At 33.9% G+C, this 14,785-nt stretch overlaps 1 protein-coding gene across 10 annotated transcripts; it reads right to left on the bottom strand.

Moving 5' to 3' along the window:
* Positions 1-654: 654 nt before the first annotated feature.
* Positions 655-13,966, bottom strand: LOC149491541 (protein angel-like). 10 transcript variants are annotated; one of them, XM_089695334.1, is made up of 10 exons: positions 13,814-13,966; positions 12,679-12,972; positions 11,866-12,011; positions 11,280-11,437; positions 10,752-10,916; positions 5,666-5,877; positions 4,665-4,754; positions 4,240-4,366; positions 3,441-3,643; positions 655-3,138 (listed from the first exon to the last, which is right to left on the bottom strand). In XM_089695334.1, exons 1-10 carry the CDS (start codon positions 13,825-13,827, stop codon positions 2,994-2,996), a joined length of 1,554 nt encoding a protein of 517 aa, XP_089551460.1. In that variant the 5' UTR covers positions 13,828-13,966; the 3' UTR covers positions 655-2,993. The 10 variants fall into 10 exon arrangements, with proteins under 10 accessions (XP_089551460.1, XP_089551476.1, XP_089551483.1 ...); XM_089695350.1 differs by having other exon boundaries at positions 12,679-12,963; positions 13,814-13,965; XM_089695357.1 differs by having other exon boundaries at positions 12,679-12,888; positions 13,814-13,964.
* Positions 13,967-14,785: the final 819 nt, after the last annotated feature.

The raw sequence follows: 14,785 nt of genomic DNA, 5'->3' as shown, positions 1-14,785 counted from the left end.
GAAGTCTACTTTCTAAGTATTTTCTTCCAATTATGATGCACTTTGAAAATACATTGATTTACTGCATCTTATAAAATGAACGGCAAATTTCTAGAAGCAGGGTGTACCATGACAATCAATTGCAATTCAATTGCTTAGACCTACAAAATCGTCAAAAATAATATTGCAAGTTCCCTAGCTTGCAGTGTAAACATGTTTTGAGTCAATATAACTTACCAAAGTACGCCCGAAAAAGCTCCCTTATCAAACGACGGGCAAAAATCTTTAAACTCAATTCAGAAATAAGACAGTATTACTACTTCTACAAATTCGGATATTTGTCATCAGTTGCACACATTTATATATGCGATATTATTTATTGTAGTAAATCTAAATTAGCGTAAATATACCAGGGTCTTTTAATACATACATGTAAACTTGCCCGCTGTGTACCAAAAATTAGAAAAAAAAGTACCACTAGCATGGTACAATTTAGAGTTAATCATACCACTGTCGTCAAAACGTAGATATATCACGTCGAAAGCCATAAGCAGAATAAGAAGCAATAATCGTATTACTTTACATCAATACCTTTAAAATCACTTAAAATGATTGTGATTTTTTTAAATCCCCCTTGATTAAAATTACAATTCAAATTTGGCTTCAGATTTCCTGGCTAGCCTGGCTTTTTAGCGAGCAATAATCGAAATACAAACGTTATATAGTCAAACTAGAAAGCCAAAAGACCCTGGCTCGTGTATGGCATAAAGCATGGATTAATTTACAACGGATAAGAGCCAAACCAGATCTACCGACCCGTCTCTCAAAATCCCGTTTGTCAAAATATCTCAGTCCTATGAAAGAAGCTCTCCTGAAGAATATTCCCGACCAAATTTGAAGCTGACTAGATCTGGCCTGGCTCGAAATAGCTATTATTAGGGTCATCACAACCATTCTTACACGTTTTCTTAAGGTAACGAAAGTAATATCCTCTAAATATGATATATTCGCACTGACGAAACATTAAAAACTTACCCGACAATGTCACGTAACTGTATCGTCATACATTGGAACCTCATAATGCAACTCCCGCATACTACGAGAGCTGACACCATACAATCTAAACACAATTAAAGAATAAAATACTTATAATGCTACGTTAACAATGTCGAATGTTTATCAGTGCGAAGGACTGACAAATAGAATACACATAATATTACATACTAATAGACGGCGCAATGAACGCAATCATGTTTCCTTTTCACCCCTCCCTTTAAGGGCTGTGCATATATACCATATCAACTGGTAAATCGTCCCAAACTAGTTCTCTTATGGCATAATCAGTTTGGTAATCGGTTAAAATAAACATAACACACATTATCGTGAACTACACTCGATCAAACGTGAACATAAACATTAAACAAAAACAAAAACAGTCCGGCTTCAACGGCCGGGTGCAAAACGAAGATTAAACATTAAATAGACTAAAAAAAATAACATTTATAACGGAATATAATAAAGCATTAGGGAAGACGAAACATCGAAACAAAACAATTGAACAACACAACAGAAATAGTGTCTTGAACAAAACAATTCAGTTTTTGAGTGCAGGATCAGAATTGTATAACTCAATCGTATCTCAAGTCTCCTTTTAACAAGATATTGGATTGAATAGGAGACTTCTCAGAATGAAGTTAATTTAGAATAACGTTGGAAATAATCTAAAATACCTATAAACTTCATGGCAGAAAAATCAGGATATTTGGTACATGACATAACGTCATTCTCGTCAGTCAATCTCAACAGAGACCGACTGCGCAATAGATGTATTTTTTTTGTATACACTAATATGTATACAAATAGTCTCTCTCAGTTCAATCAGAATCCTCTTATAGGAAATTCTGACAGGTTTTCCCATAACACCTACTACTTATCTACTGAACCTATTAGAATTAACCTGATAACATTTTTGGTCAAATCCTAACGACATATTGCTTGGATTATCAGCGTTCCTTATCTTTAGATAAAATAATTTTTTAATGGCAATTCGAAGAAAATTGGAATTTATCAAATTACCTTGAAAATATCCTCGCTTACGATTGAGCAAATATAGTTGAAATTGTCCAAAATATGGAAATACTTTTTGTATTTATCACAAAGACATAAGTTTGTATTGTAATTATTTAATTGGCCTTCTAAAAGATGAAATATCTTTTTTTATTAGTAAAACACTACTGGATATTTTATCCAAATATTTTAGAAAACCTTAAAAGGTATACAAAATATTAGTACCAAAATGTTATTTTACAAATAACACTGTGTTATTTCTTTGTAAAAATCTTGAGAAAACCAGATTTCTTTTTTTTTTTCAAAAATAAGAATACAAGACAACATAATTTATTAGAAATGTTTTTTCAAGAGTTATTTTTTGTGATTTATTAAAAAAGGAAGAATAATGTACAATGTAAAGATTACGCCTCTATTTTAGGTGATGAAGTATAATTAATTAGCCGACTATAGTTTCCCTCTAAAGTTATACAAAATCTGGACAAGGCGGACCAAAACATGTAAACATGTTATAATACGAGAAAATCACATATTCCATGTCAGTATATAATAATTATATCCCAAAAATCATCGAAATCCCGAAAAATTGTCGCAACCGTCACAACACTTACATTTTGTTTGTGTGCTTGCTTTTCACATATCGAAAAGAGCCTATTATTAAATTTTAAGAACATCAAACTGCTTTATTTTTATAACAAACGTTGCAAAAATGTTACGTTCCAAAAACACCACTTCTACATTCATAAACATGCAATGGCCGAATTAGATGAACAATCTGCCGAAGTTTTCTGACGATTAACTGTAACCGAAGGTATACAACTACCGTGAACACGTCGTTTAATTTATTTTCAGAAACCTATCAATCTAAACATAAATTTGAGCTCCACATTCTAGACATATTACCAATTGACGTAAATGTAAGTGTATGTGTAAGTGTTAGTGTCAAGTTAAGTGCTAGGTGTTAGTGCGAAGGTGGCGGCCACGGCGAGGTGGTCCGACCCGTAGATGTCGTTGGGCAGCTGGCCGAGAGACCCGCACTCGGTGACCGTGGGCAGACGCAGGCGCTCGATCAATTTCAGCGAACTGTGCTTGCTGGAATATCATTACATTTTCGTTATGGTTCTTGACTTATAAGTTGCGTAACTAATGATGATGTCATTAAAAAAAGTTAAATTATTAATAGTGTCCCCCGCGGCTTCGCCAGGGTAGTAAAAAAATCCGCTATTCTCGTTTTCAGATTTTCGGTATAAATTCTGTGTCCTTTCTCTGGTCTCAAGCAATCTCTATAAAAAATTATTTCATCCATATCGCTTCAGGGGGGTGAAGAAGAGACAAACAGGCAGTCACTTTCGCATTTATATTAGTTAATATTAGTTAGGATGATAACAGCTCACCTGAAGTAAATATAGTCCACAGTGACCCAATCGTTCTGGTACGTAGTGGCTTCCCTTTCCCCGCCCGGTTTCACCGTGTCATACACTGAGGTGAGCTGTAACGGGTGCCCGACGTCCTCGCTGTTGAATAGCTCCTCGTGCTCCCAAACCTCGTCCACCATGCTGCCGTCGGGTAGCGACATCGAGTAGTCCGAGTTGTATATCTGCCAGTAAATAAATACAATATGCTATTTTTGTGTTTGCGTGTGTTAATAAATAGTTTCTTTCTTTCTAACCCGCAAATAATACTCATAGGAAACTAGTTTGACGTGAGCAAAGCCGTTAGTGTGGATTTAGGCACCTGTTAGACACCTGTTAGAGTATTTATTGTGGTCCGCCGATAAATAGTTATGGATCATGGTATTAATTGAACGTTTAACTGGCGTACTGTTATCAGTACGCCAGAATTTCTAGATGCTTTGCGAGTAACGAGCGCCTTACAATCGTACGCCTGTGTGACGTGAGCCAAGGTGCATTTGGCCAGTTAGGATAATAACCATTGCACACGTAGGAGGCCTTTCTCGTTCAGGCGATCCGCATTTGGCCAATGTAGATTAGGCTTCAAAGAACCGAGTCGGGAAAAGGAAAAGTATAGGCCTTCAGCTCCCACACTAATAGTACGAAACACTTTAACGTTGACATACTTTTATTCTGCGTCAATCTGCTTTGGGGGTGTGGTACTATCGACGGTGCGAGATCAACTCGCTAGTACTTGCGTACTTCCGTGGTAATTTAGATAATTAATTACTACATGACTTACGCTGGTCATAGTGAAGTCGGTGGTAGCGTTCCCGATCTGCCGGTTGAGATACACGGAGAGATGCTGACAGTTGTCTGTGACGCCGATGCGGCGCCAGTCCGAACGACCGTCGCGGAATGGCGTCGCGCTGTTATACATTTTAATACGTTATACATATAAATAGACTATCCAAAACAAAAAGAGCGTGTGTGCCGAGCACACGTGTCAGAAGTGAAACTTCCTTGGCAAGATTCAAAGATACCAATATTGTACGATATTGCTATGACGCGACCTTGAATTTTACTCTCAACGCGCCTAAAAAAGTTTAACTTCAAAAATTCTATTCGAACGGGTGGTTCTTGAGATTATCTTAACCATGCAACAGACTCTTCAGTTTTATCAAAGCATATATTTCGTTAGGTATTTAAAATAAATAAACTATTTACCTAACATAACCTCTGTTCAGCAGTTTAATCACTGCGCTGTCGGGTGTTGAATTCAAATCCCCGGTCAAGATGATGGGCAAATATCCTGATCTGTGGACAAGAGAGAAAATAATAAAAATAACATAAATATCCAAAATAAGAACGTAAAATGCACTGAAGAACGGTGTTGTAACAGATCAACATAATATGGTCAAGATGTTGAAATAGTGATATTTCATTTAGGGCCGATTTTTCAATGCTTGGTTAAAACTTATCCGTCCAATAAAGTATTACACGATAATATTAAAATGACACGTAAACTGTCAAATACGGGCAATATGAATACGTTTTTAAAATGGTAGTTTTATACATTACTAGCGGTCCGTCCCGGCTTCGCCCGTGGTACATATTTCGCAATAAAAGGTAGCCTATGTCCTTTCTCGGGTATCAAAATATCTCCATACTAAATTTCATGCAAATTGGTTCAGTAGTTTAGGCGTGATTGAGTAACAGACAGAGTTACTTTCGCATTTATAATATTAGTATGGATTCGACGAATAAGTATTAACCAAGGATTGAAAAATCAGCCCTTATTTGCAGGAATATATACCTCTATAACGTCATTCGCTAAAGCTAAAAATTACGTCACCACAGATACCTCTGCGCATTTCTGCTGAATTACTACTTGCGATGACGTATCGAATGCTACCATACAAAAACTGTTAATTGCCTCGAGTCCTACGGTAGGACTCGAGGCAATTAACAGTTCTTCTTGTATATCTGAACTTCTTGTATATTCAGAACTATTCAGAACTTCTTGTATATTCTACTGTCTTGGTATTACTCCTACCAAGACAGCAGAATATACAAGAAGTTCTTCTAATAATGACGTCATAGATTTTGACTGGAAAACATGAAGTGTAAATTATGACGTCACCGCAGATATTCACTTTTTACATCTCATTCCCATGGGCATTTTCTTGAACTAAACTGGTGTGAAGCTTTAAGTTTCCCATACTTACTCCTTGCCATTGTCGTAGTACGCGAAGCGGTCAATCTCAGCGAGCAGTACTTGTATCTGCGCGAGTCTCACGTCAGTCCTCTTGGGGTTGTACAGCAAGTGGGTGGTGGCCACCACTATGGGGGTACCACTCGAACCCCGTGGCGTCAGCTTCACCATCAAACCGATGTTGTCCCGATTCAGTATTGGCATCTCTGGCTGGTAATACTCCACCTGGAAAGTTGGTTTTGATATCATAAATATAGTAGACTTACAATCATAATTAAATAGTTACGAGCGGAGTGGTATAAAATGTTCAAGGTCACATAATGCTCATAATAAAAATGCCTAATGTACGCGTAGAGTTTTGATTCGGATCTTTGTGATCTTGATTGTGATTCAAGCCGTTTATCGTAGGTCAATGTAGGCTTTTAAAAATTTTGGCGCAACTGAGACAAACTTCGCTGTGCTATTATTAATATGGCTATATAATACACGAGAAAGAAAGCAGGTAAATCCAAACTGTTTCGTAAATGCGAGGTAAATATATTTTGATATCTATCTTATAGTATTGTGCAACAAGTTAATAAACCTACAAGAAGGACCCGTCTATTAGTCTATGTATAGTGCATTGGCGTAATTGAGGATGTGGGGTCAACTCGGAAATATGTAATGCCACTTCAGAGGATCGTTTGATTGTCAGTATCGTGTAGGTATAGTATTCAAATAAACAGATTGGATGAAAATGGAATTCATATTGCTTTTTCTATTTTTATTTTATTTATTCACTGCTGCTCACTTAAAACGTTCGATATACCACGATTTTGAAGTTAACTTCTTCTTTCTAATTCTTCGCATTGAGAGTAAAATGTCAAGTCGCGTCATGGATATACCGTCACGTCATGGAGTGAGGCGACGATTTTGGTATTTTTAAATCTTGCCAAAGAAGTTTCACTTCTGAAACGTGTACTCGGCACCCACGCTTTTTTAATAATTTTGACAATCTTTAAATAATAAGGTATACAGTACACATGAATCTTGTTTTGTAGTAGTTCTTAATGCTGATAATCCAAATGTATATTTTATCACGATAACTGTATCAGAGCAACGCGAATGTATTTAGGAATGAAAAGACGAATTATGTATGAGCAGGTAGGTATAGTATTATATTATCCATGGTCATGGCTGTCGGAAAAATATATTTTAAATAGTTTTTCTTCTTTCTAAATAAATAATAAACTATATTATAAATATGTTCAACAAAGGTTCATATCTATACTAATATTATAAAGAGGAAAGGTTTGTAATTATGTATGTATGTATGTATGGTTTTCACGCATAAATTACTGGACCGATTTTGATGAAATTTGGCACAGACATCTTTAGACCCTGAGAAAGAACATAGGCTACCTTTTATTGCGAAATATGAACAACGGGCGAAGCCGGGGCGGACCGCTAGTATTTTATACATATTCAATTCAATCCATTTTCAATGAAATTTACGTAATTTATAAAAAATACAATCAATTTAACGTCACAACTCAATATAGAGTACTAGATTCCCGATCGCGGCTTCGCCCGCGTTTTCGAAGAAAAACCAGAGTTGCCACAGGAACGGAAACTATGCGGTCCCGTTTCTGTGGGATTTTCGGGAATAAAATTATCCTATGTCTTAGTCCGAGTCTTTAATTACCTACATAATAGTCTTTAATTACCTTCATTGTAATCGGTGCAGTAGTTTTTACGTGAAAAAATAGCAAATATCCATCCATCCATCCACGGAAACTTTCGCATTTATAATTATTTTTGTAGGGCTACACTAAACTTTTCTTTGGTATCACCGGGAATCAACCCCAGAAACCCTGTGCTGTACCAAGGAGGCGGCCTTAACTTGACAATGGATTAAAAAGCACATATTATATTTGGTATTTTTTTATGTCCCAGTACTATGCAGTATGCATGCATATGCATTTTATTAATAGATTTTGCGAGTGAATTTCGACTTCGGTTAAAGAAATAAGTAAAATGTAGTGTTGGGAATGAATTCCTTCATAAATTTTTTATATTCGTTCATTCTACGTTAAAATTTTGCCAGGATTTCAAAAAGTGATTGCGATCATTGCTCCACAAACACTGCATCTCGTCCACCCACGACAAAAATCCTTACTACATAGTACATACTATCCTTACCAATTTTATAAATGTGAATGTTTGTTTCTATCTCCCTCTTTCTCATGGCAACGGATCGCGCAGTTTTATAAGTATTTTTTTGGCCTGGAGATAAGGAAGCTAGAGTAGAGAGTGACGATTGATATAGGCTACTTTTTGTCACGACAAACATAATATCATACACACTTCTTTTTATCTCCTATTGACATGCAATCTGCCTCATTGGACTTCAGCTGGTTGTTAAGAATTTCATTATTGGTATGCATATATTATAAATTATAATCAATGCATAGTATACGCCCAGCAGCGTATCCATATAATTTTTCTGGTTAGATCTGAATCTACGGCAGAAGTAGGTTTTAAGAGCTTCCTTTTTAAATAAAAAAAAAGAGATTTCCTTTGAAAAATATTTTTCGTCCGAAATATCAGTACTTATAATATTACACAAATATTCATAGAAACTAGGATTTTAATATAGCTCGATAAAACTCAATCCAACATTATGTATTAAAAAGTCTTGTAACTTTGAACGATACTTTAATCGTATTTTTTTTTTCAGTTTTTATGTAGATTAAATGGAAAGTTTGACATAAAATCATACTAATGAATAAAACATCGATGACGCGAGTGTAGTGAGTTAGTGACGATACACAGTGAATATATTTCCTGTAAGAAAAGCGTTTTTGCGTCTAATAAGATACTAGCCTTCCGCCCGCGGCTTCGCCCGCTTTTTCTAAAACCTAATAAATTATATATGTGCTAAAACCTTCCTCCTGAATCTTTATATCTATTAAAAAACGCATAAAAATCGTAGTTGCGTAGTTTTAAAGATTAAAGCATACATAGGGACAGAGAAAGCGTCTTTGTTTTATACTATGTAGTGATATCAACTGCTCTAACATATTGTTTTTGCTAAGATATAAATAAATAAAAACATTTATCTGTTGCGGCCCTGCCTGCACAACAGATTGATGACGACGCCGTTTGCATGGGAACGAAATGCGAGAGTGGTTTTGCTGTGTTAGTGTTTAAGTTTTCTTTAGAATTAGAATCTATATTATCTATATGTACTAATATTATAAAGGTGAAGAGTTGAGAGTATGAACGCGCTAATCTCAGGAACTATTGGTCCGATTTGAAAAATTCTATCGTGTTAGATAGCCCATTTATCGAGGAACCCTTTATAGGTGTATGATAATCACGCTTATACCAACGGGAGTAATGCACTGCGGGTAAAACCGCAGGACACAGCTAGTCTTCTATATAATCAAATGTGTTGGTAAGCACAATATAACTCGAGAACCACTGAACCGATTTCGTTAATTATTTTTTTATGATATTCCTTGATGATACGAGGATGGTTCTTATGTAGAGAAAACGTAAACATATACCACGAGCGAAGCCGGGGCGGACCGCTAATAATTAATAAAATTATATTATATATTTTATCAGATCGTGCCGTGTGTAAAAAATTGTCCTGAAAATATTTATTTATTTATTTATTGTCAATCTAGAACTCCGGTCTGCACCGAGCAGATATAGATGAATGTATTAAGTTCTATTTTAATTAAATTCGTTTAATTAAACTACATTTATGTAGTTATAACAAGTACATTCATCTTTTTTTGGGGCCTCCGAGCTGTGGCGCTCGTAATTTATCTCTCTTACAAGAGTCAACAATGAATATGTTCGAACATAATAAATTAGGATTAGATGATCAGGTGGTCGGATGATTATTCCTATACATATACAGGTATCACGCAGATATGGATAAAATTTGGTACAGTTATTAATGTAGTCTGAATTAATATTGACTGCTTGTCTAGATCACGCGAATGAAGCTGCAGTGTAAATCTAGTTGGATAAACAAAAATGAAATTTCCTTCTTCATTTCAGTTTTTCATTAAACAAATATGTACCAGCATTCACGTAACATAAATACAAATATATTATTTATCACATGCAATATTCATAATGCATATAATTTTATTTGATATTAAATGATTTGATATCCCAAAATAAAGACTTATATGATATATCAATAGAAAACACAGTTACCTTAATAATCTGTAGATTGGCAAAGTTTTAAAGTACATAGAGCATTATTTTATGGAATAAATAGTAGGAAATGAAATACCAAGCAGTGAACATAAACAACTAAGCTCGATTAAATGTACACTCAATTCTGTACATAAATTAAAAAAAAAATTGCAGAGCAAAAATTTCAATTCGCTGCTGCTTGATTTATTTATTAAATGTGATAAGGAAAACATTTCATTGTATTCAAAATTCAAATTTGTTTCGATAATCACCCATATTTCTCTTCTGTCTGAGTTTACTTCACTTTTTGATATTTTGAACATACATATATATATTATATTTGCACAATATATTTAAATTTCGCAATATTTTAATTCGCAAATGCTGTGCTCAAATATTAAAGTCATCTTGCAAAGCAAACATTCAAAGGATATATATTAATTATTAAACTACTTTATTTGATAGTGATCATAAGAAAATAAAGACTTTCAAGAATTTTAAACCCGATTTATTTATAATGGTTCTTAACATTGTAGTTTTGATTCACTTAAATACATTTATCATACTTAATCTGCTTGCAATCTAATTACTAAATAATCATTTAGTAGAAAATTCTAACATGGTATGGTAAATGGTAAACTATCGCTTTTTATGATTAATATGAAATGTGCGTATGGTTAACATGAGGTATGTGTGATTACATATTTTCTAAATTCATTGCATACATTTACTAATTAATCTTTCATGTCTCTACAAAACAACGCAAATCGCAAACATATTGAAGTACAGTACAAAAGCAGTGCATTGCATTAGCCGTTTATATATCATTCAAAAAGCAGCCTTAAAAGCGGGGTATTCAAGGGCAAAGCAGATATATTCGCTACAATTGTTTTGCTTACTGTGTTCTGATCTTGTATTTCGAACTGCGACTTCTTGATGTATATAGCGCAGCCATCTTCCCTGTGTCCAGTTTTCTGTTTGAAGAGACCATCGTAACCGAGACTTTCGAATCTACCGTAGAAGCAGTTCAGGTGGGAGGCTTGCACTTCTTGAAGGCATAGTATCTGTGTAACAAATTATAATAGACATTAATTTAATAAAACAGTGCTGAATCACATTGTATATTTTTTTGAAGCTTTTCTCGTGGAATTTGCATATTTACTGAAATTAGTAAATTATATTTGTGATATTTTTTGAACAATTAAGGTGAATATCGCTTAACTGGTCCTAACCCAGCTGCTAGTATATTAATTATGAACTATTTTAACTGCAAAAGGAAGTTTGTCTGTTCAACAACCAAAATTAAAGTATCAGGATAAAATGAGATAAAATAGATAGCACAAATAAGGAAATGATGTTTGGGCCCACTTTTCGTAAACACCTTAATCATATTATACCAATTTTCTGTTACAAAATCTTCAACTCACATCAGGTGCCAAATGTATGATCTCCTCGAAGAGCTTAGCAGCCCGCACCTGCCACTTCAAGTTGTTTGGCTTACAGGCTGTGTATAGGTAGGGATGGCTCTGCAGCAGGTACTGAGCGAGCACATTGTACGATACCACTCGGATCTTTAGGGTGTTCGCTGCAAATTTACTTGTGCGTAAGATTTGATGTTGAATAAAAGTTATGTACCTAAAACATTGAATTTAATTTTTTTTTCAAAACAGCACAATAAAAAAGTGGTTGAGATATAGATATGAGACATAGAGTTGTTATTTTTGTTTTTAATTTAGTACATGAACAATACAAACTATAACCATTAAGACTCTACACTTTACCCATTATTAAACTATCAAGATGCTAATTGTATTATCATTTAAAATAATTGCCAAAACCACAATATAATATAACAATAGTATTGTAATATCAATCTATAATACTTTATTATGGAAGATGATACATATAAACAAAATTGTAATATTACACTAAAAAACATGTTCCTAGAATTATCGTCAAACCTAAACATGATTCGAGATGTGAATGTAACATAAAATGTTCTTGTTTACTAACATTTAGTAGAACTGCTGTGCCACGAGTCGACAAGCTCCCACACTCTGAAGTCCGGGGGCAGCACCCCCGCGTGGGGGTTGCTGGGATCGTCCCCTGAACTCGAGGCCCCGTCGTGCCAATTCTCAAACGTACCGCCTTCATCGCTGCTACTCAAACGTAACAACAGATTAATATGATATGTTTTTTTTTTAACATGTTTACTTCGGAGCAACTAATTGTCATTCTCAAATAAATATTTCTTTTTCCTTTATTTTGTTTTTGTCTATTTGATTTAGATTTTAAAGGGGTAAATGGTATACTAAAACTATCTTCAACATCAAAAATATTATAATACAAATTTGCCTATGGCCACAATTATATTGTCATATAGTTTGATCAAACTATTTTTGAAAAATTTAAATATCAAAATCAAAATGAATGTGATTTGATCTATAATAACCATTTCACATAAAATAAGTTGTTGAATTAATTTTTAATTATTATCGCTTATTTAAATTAAGAGATCACTTATTTTATTTTATTTCTTATAAGGCTTTTTAAATCATATACTATTTCTTCCTCTTTTTTCAAAGATGATTTTATAAAGTTGATTGATTAGTAAGTAAGTGTTTTGAATGTAAAATTAAAATATATATTGTAAACATTCACCAGTAGAAAGCTATGTGCGTTAAGCTCAATGGAAATTTTCTTAATTCCATACCAAGCATAAACAGCAGTGTAATATATTGTTGCTTTTTCCAGAATTGAATAAATATGATAATATAAAAGTGACCTTGGCAGAAAGAGCGAGAAGGCATAAACAAGGAAACTCACACTTCAAACTGTCCCCCGAAGCTAGCGTGGTGTAATGTGGGTTGCAATGGCTCACTCATTTGCTTGTGCGTCTGAGACGCACTTGACTCTATGTCTAGCTTTTTAACTCGGAAACGCTTCTTTATATTAGCTAACAGCCTACCCCGCGCACCAGGCGATACAAAAGGATTTAAAAACAAGTGAACATTCAATATACCACATGTCTTCCCTCTACAAGTTAAATGTGTGAAATTTTTTATCTGTGTTGTATTGTAATGTAAATTTTCACATGTGAGATGAGAATATCTGCAAAAACTATGAGTCAATTTCAGCATAGCTTTATTTGTAACAAATATAACATAATAACAATAAAAAGTACTATCTACAGCCTAAACATGACTAGAAACTGTTGTTTTTAAGTGTTTTTGTTGCATGTGACATGGGATTTGCTCTGTGCTCAAGAGGATAGCTGCAAAGAAAAAGATAAACTTAAATATAATACATAGGATACATCATGTATTAATATCATACTTAAGAGTCATAAATGTATTACTAAGATAAAGTAGATAGCATTAGATATGAATAAATAAACAAGAATACAAATACAGCTCTAGACAGCAATTGTGATGGAAATGAGATAGATCAGACTTAGTTCAGGGACTAAATATTTGTAACCGCTATGAAATATGAGCCAAGGCAATGTTGAAGCTGTACTAGACTCTAGTACTGATAGACTGGACTTATACATTTACTGAACATAAGAAATGTTTTATATCATTGTTTTTTATTTGTCATCAAACATGTTTATCTAAAGACAAAAACATAATAATGAAATGTAACAATAGCCAAATAAAAAAGACGCCTAACGAGCTTGAGATTGGCATTGGAAGATTAGAACTGAGATAAACATATAAAGGGAATAACGTTATATAACATAATTTGACCTCTCACGGCTCCCGCCTCACCCATTACACTTAGAAAGCGAAGGCATGTGACTGTATCCTCATAATATACCAAGGTAATAGTAATAAACAGACAAAACAAAATAAACTTACATGCATAAAAATAAAGCCATAGCTCAGAAATTATAACACAATGAGCAAATACCATGACGAGCACCTAAAATCTACAGTTTAACATTTTTTGACCCACCGACCTCTCATATCTCATTCACGCTTCACGAATAAATTTTATACATGGGACATTGTACATGTACAAGATAACAAAATCAATAATCACAAATTCAGAATTTCACAGATAAAAATAAAGTGGAAACAGATTTTATCACAGATGCCAATCGCAGTTTGACATTTTGTGATCTTGATTTACGATGCTGTTTTGTGTGGTTTTGTTTACACCACGTTTACACGCAGCGGCAGCGTACGATTATAATAGCATGAATCATTTCGTCTATAATGTACGTGTAGTATATTAAGTATTTATAACAATGCCTAAAGATAATTCTATATAAGAATTTTTATTAATTATAAGTTTATAATGAAATAGATTTTATTCCGATTTTGTATTTATTCTGTACAAATTAGGGTAAACCACCCAATTATTGGCACTTTAAGCAGCTACTTCACAAAACCGGTGAAATTTGCATGTACAATTATGTTTTAATTAAGAAAAAAACATTTATACTGGTATTCTAATCTATGGAGAACATTATAAAGTACTTTTCAATTTTAAATTAAATCGCTTTATTTAATATAGTGAACCTTTAAAAGAAAAACCTAGAATACCAGTTGCTGGCATAGTCAAACCTTTTATTGGCAGTGATTGTTACCTATTATTGTCACTATTCAAGACTGAAAAATATTTACTAGATCTTAAGTAGGGCTTTCAAAGTGTGTAGGACATTTTGACATTTTAAAGTTAATTTGTACCTTTCATAAATTAACAGAAATTAATTTTGAAATAAACAAAATAAAAGACTGTGTTAAAAGAAATGTCACATTTATTTGTAGTAGACTAGAGTAGATAATTTTTGAAACAAAAAAAAATCGCAGTCGGATGAAACCCATTAGAAAAGGAGGGGAATATGATGAAAATTAAAGGAAAAATAAATTACGGTCAATCCGAGTTCGGGAAAAGGGAGGGGGGAGCTTTTAAGAGAAAAAAATGG

Source organism: Colias philodice, chromosome 1 (genome assembly GCF_061535455.1).
Source record: "Colias philodice isolate Cphi_HAF_F1 chromosome 1, ilColPhil1 Martin Lab GWU primary, whole genome shotgun sequence".
Taxonomy (NCBI): domain Eukaryota; kingdom Metazoa; phylum Arthropoda; class Insecta; order Lepidoptera; family Pieridae; genus Colias; species Colias philodice.
Note: the sequence above shows the minus strand (reverse complement) of the source record. Positions and strands in the feature narration are given on the sequence as shown.